Raw genomic sequence first — 4,988 nt, 5'->3', positions numbered from 1 at the left:
TTTGGACGCATAGATAGTCGGACTGCTTCCCAATGTTTTAAGATCATGGGATCTTTGACTTTCGTCTATTAATTGTTCAACCTATCAAGTTGAAACAAATACAATCAATAATCATTTTTATAAATTCAATAAAGTAGATGATAAAAAATGTCAACTAACTTTGACTCTAAACCAATCAATATATTGTTCATCACAATCATCATTTAAGCGTCCTTGCATGTATTCACTATATATAAAATAGTAGTGATCGAGTAAGTAATTATCGTACTAGTAAAATGAGATATATGAAATATTAAGTTAGTTCTCATACTAGTACAATGGTTCAGCCTCTTCACAATTCTTTAATACGTACATATGAGCCTTTTCTCGATCACCTTTTTAATATGTATGTAGTGTTCCGGTTGATAATTCTTCAATGGATGAAAATATGGATAGAAAATTCTCTGATAGAGAAGACTCTACTAATGAATCTTCAAAATATCATGAGCATAAATTCATACTCTCATTTATGAGATAACACTCACTAATTGAAGCTTCTGGATGATTTTTATTTCGAACATAAGATTTTAATGTACCGATATATTGTTCTATTGGATACATCCACCTATATTGAACAGGTCCTCCAAGCAAAGCTTCAAATGCTAAATGAATATGCAAATGTACCATTATGTCAAAAAATGATGGAGGAAATACATTTTCTAACTTGCAAAGTGTCAAAGAAATATCAATATTAAGTTGTTCCAAGTTTTCTTTTTGAACCTAACATACAAAAGAACTTTGATAGATCAACAATAACTTCATACACTTCATCAGGAAGTAATACACGTGTTGCAAAAGGAATAATGTATTGTAATAATATGTGACAATCATGACTCTTTAAACCCGAAATCTTCATCTCATTAACATTTATACAACCTCCAATGTTTGAACAAAAACCTTCTGGCATTTTCAATCTTTTAAGAAATTGACAAAGTCGGAATATTTTATCAGAGTTCAATGTATAAGGAGCGACGGGACATTCATGAGCACCTTTGTTGTTAAGAACAGGATGTAATTCATGTCTTGTATTCAAGAGTTGTAAATCGAGACGTGAACTAAGACTGTCTTTAGTCTTTCCCGTAATATCCATAATTGTTCCAAGAACACTATCACATATATTCTTCTCAATATGCATCACGTCTAAATTATGTCTCAATAATATTGTTTCCCAATAAGGCAACTAAAAGAATATACTCATCTTATTCCAATTATCTCCCCGACTTTCATGAGACACTATTGTTTTTTTAGTTGGAAACTTACTTAGGACTAGGCCTTTCAAATCTTGTACTTGACTTAAAACATCTTTTCCAGATAATATTTCAGGCGCCGTTCTAACTTCAATAGTACCATCAAATGAATTTTTTTCCATACGAAATTTGTGGTCCTCAGAGAGAAATCGTCTATGACACATGTAACATTATTTCTTACCATTTTTCAATCTCATTGAGATAATTTCTTTATTACAGCATGGACATGCAAGCTTCCCTTTTGTACTCCATCCAGATAAGTTCGCGTATGCTGGAAAATCGTTAATTATCCACAACAAAGCGGCCCGCAAAGTAAAATTTTGAGAAGTTGATGCATCATATGTTACCACTCCAGTTTTCCACAATTCACTTAGTTCATCTATCAACGGCTGCAAATAGATATCAATTGCATCTCCTGGACTTTCTAGACCTGGAATTATCATTGCTATAATGAAATTAGACGAGTTCATACATGTTGTTGGTGATAAATTGTAAGGAATAAGGATCACAGGCCAAATGATGTACGATATTTTTCCATTTGTAAATGGTTGAAACCCATCACTTGCTAGACCAAGTCTCACATTACGAGGTTCAATGGAAAAATCTTTATAATTTTCATCAAATGATTTCTATGTAATAGAATCAGCCGGATGCCTCAAAACTTCATCATCAACTCTAGTATCCTTGTGCCATCTCATGGAAGGAGCCGTTTTTGAACACATATATAACCTTTGCAACCTTGGTGTTAGTGGGAAATAAAGTAACACCTTATTCGGGATATTTTTCCCATTGACTTTCTTTCGAGGTGCAAGAGTAGATTCGTCAATTTTCCATCTGGAATATCCACATACTTTACAACATTCTAAGTCTTTATCATCCTTCCAAAATAGCATGCAACTATATTTACATGTATCAATTTTCTCATAAGAAAGACCGATATTCCGATGAAATTTTTTAGACTCATAAAATGAATCTGGAAGATTAGAATTTTCCGGTAATATTTCTTCCTTTAACAATTTCAATAACATGTCAAATAATGTATTTGTCCATTGTCCAACATTCTTTAGGTGAAGTAGTTTTAATAATGTAGATGCTTTTGAAATTTTTGATCCTTTGTATAAGGGTTCATTCAAATCATTCAATACTTTATAGAAATTGTTGGAACCGCCGCAATGTGGATATAATAAATCACTTAAAATATTTTCCATACAAACATCGTCATCTTCATCATTATCAACTTGTATATCATTATCACCTAGATCATCAACTTGTACATCACTATGATCTTCTAAATCATTATGATCAAAATCATTAACATCTTCAACATCATTATCGTTTTCACCACCAATATAACCTTCTACACAAATATTATCATTTCGCGGCCTTTTTTCTCCATGACAGCCCCAAAATTTATAATCTTCCCTCATTCCATGTACAATTAAGTGTCTTCTCACGATAGCTCTCTCCACATAATTTCTATTGCCACATTTAATACACGGACATGCAATATCAGTTTTTCTACCCGAACTCTCAGCAAAATCTAGAAACGAATCAACCCCTTTAATATATTCAGGCAGATGTCTATGTTGACGTCCAAGATTCATCCACTCCTTATCGGGTACATGCATTCTTATAAATTGAAGAAAAAATAATTATGTTATAATTTTTTTATCTAAATTTCATCTAACAATTATGTAGTACTATTTATAAAATTTGGATTATTTAGGACAATCTAAATCCTAGTCTTATATACAACTAACAAATTAGGTCTTTTTTCCTAATAATATAATCGTGATATATCTGTATGGATAAGAAAATAATTATTTAAATAAATAAACATTTATTTATAAGTAAGAAGACAAATATTTAAATTTATTTATTCTCATTAAAATTAGACCATTCTTCCAAAATAAAATTAAATAAGCCTCAAACTATGATTAAAGTCAAACACATTCTGCCAAAGCATGTCGATCATATATTATATATAGGCATTATCATCTAACATAATAGTCAATATTATATATTATTTACACATCATCTAAGTCATAGTCATTATATTATTATAATGTTTCTTCCAGAGTTTAAAATAAATTAGGCTATTCATGACAAAGAAATTAAAATGTCTTATTTAATTAAATTTGTATTCATGACAAAGAAATTAAAATATCTTATTTAATTCAATTTGTTAAGGAAAACCTGATTGAGATGATTGACCAAACTCTGTATCAAACCGACCAAGATTCAACCTACAATAAAGTTGATCTTTTGGGGATTAAAAATACTATTCTAAAATAGTTTATTTAAGCACATAAAAACATACCTTCAAGAAGTTAAGAAGCATCGGGAAGACTTCAAGCAATTAAGGAGGATCAGACGAAAGAATATAGGGTGAACGAGGTCTTAGTGCTACTGGATTTTACCACAGAAAGTGGAAAGATAGTTATGGTGAGAAAATTAATCAATACACATTTCAAATTTTACTGATCTTTTATTTTATTTTTATTTAATAAAATATAAATATTAAATTTTAATAAATTTAATTATATAATTACTATCTATTTGAATGGTCAATATCAATTAATGACGTTAAAATGATATATTATTTACTTTATTAAATAATTAATTAAATTTATTTATATAAAGTTTTAAAATTTAAAATATATTATCATATAAATTATAAATATTCATTTAATTAAAGAATATATATATAATTATATATTGTTTTTAAATTTAAAGTATATTTTTCATAAAATTTTAGTTTTTTTACTTATTATTTTAATCATAATCATATAAATGATTAATATAATTAATTATTAATAAATAAATATTAATTATAATTTAAATTTAATAAACTTCGTTTACAAATATAAAATTTGATATATATATATAAACATTTATCTGGACATTTATAATATAATTTATAAATGATTTATCTAATCGAACATTTAAATATATATATATATATATATATTTATTTATATGTACATATATTTAATTAAAATAAAATATCAAATATAAAGTTTATATTTAAAATATATTAATTATCATTTTATACAAGTTAATCAATGAAATATGAAAATGAGAAAGTTGTAATTACAAACAACATTATTTTTTAGCCTCATTTACACCATTTATTTTGGTTATACCAACAAAAAAAATATTTACATAAGACAATCCAATTTGTCCATTTGGTATATAACAACAAAATACACAATATATTATTTTTTAGCCTCATTTAGATCATTTAGTTTCGTTTTACCAACAAAAAGATAATATACATGAGACAATTAGGATATTGATCATTATGGGAGATACAAATTTTTTTATGGAGAAATATTTGTATTAGTGACTTAGGAAATGACACGAATATTTGATACTTATCTTTAACAAGATAAATATTGTCTTGTAGCTCAGTTGGTTAGAGCGTTGGTCTTAGGTGCCGAAGGTCGTGAGTTTGAGCCTCACCTAGACCATTTTGTGCATCTTCTATTATATTTTGCAAACATTGCTCGGAAATGAGTTTTAGACAAAATAATTTAGATATTTTAGAAAAGTTTTGTGTATGAGTTAATCAATGAAGTATGGAAACATAAAATTGTATTATACACATAACATTATTTTTTCCTCATTTAGACAATTTATTTTCGTTATACCAACAGACAAATATTTACATAAGACAATCAAGAGGTTTTCCATTTGGTA

General features: G+C 27.6%; 1 protein-coding gene and 1 non-coding gene across 2 annotated transcripts; one reads left to right on the top strand and one right to left on the bottom strand.

Moving 5' to 3' along the window:
- Positions 1–1,915: 1,915 nt before the first annotated feature.
- Positions 1,916–2,914, bottom strand: LOC124943454. The gene has a single exon (XM_047483956.1). It carries the CDS (start codon positions 2,912–2,914, stop codon positions 1,916–1,918), a length of 999 nt encoding a protein of 332 aa, XP_047339912.1.
- A 1,771-nt stretch (positions 2,915–4,685) lies between these two features.
- On the top strand, positions 4,686–4,759 carry TRNAL-UAG. Its single transcript has one exon. It is a non-coding gene; the product is annotated as a tRNA-Leu (tRNA).
- Positions 4,760–4,988: the final 229 nt, after the last annotated feature.

The sequence above is a fragment of the Impatiens glandulifera genome, chromosome 6 (assembly GCF_907164915.1).
Source record: "Impatiens glandulifera chromosome 6, dImpGla2.1, whole genome shotgun sequence".
In the NCBI taxonomy this organism is placed as follows: domain Eukaryota; kingdom Viridiplantae; phylum Streptophyta; class Magnoliopsida; order Ericales; family Balsaminaceae; genus Impatiens; species Impatiens glandulifera.
Note: the sequence above shows the minus strand (reverse complement) of the source record. Positions and strands in the feature narration are given on the sequence as shown.

Excerpts from the sequence above, each read along its gene's own strand:
- LOC124943454 (XM_047483956.1), bottom strand. The coding sequence starts at position 2,914 with ATGCATGTACCCGATAAGGAGTGGATGAATCTTGGACGTCAACATAGA.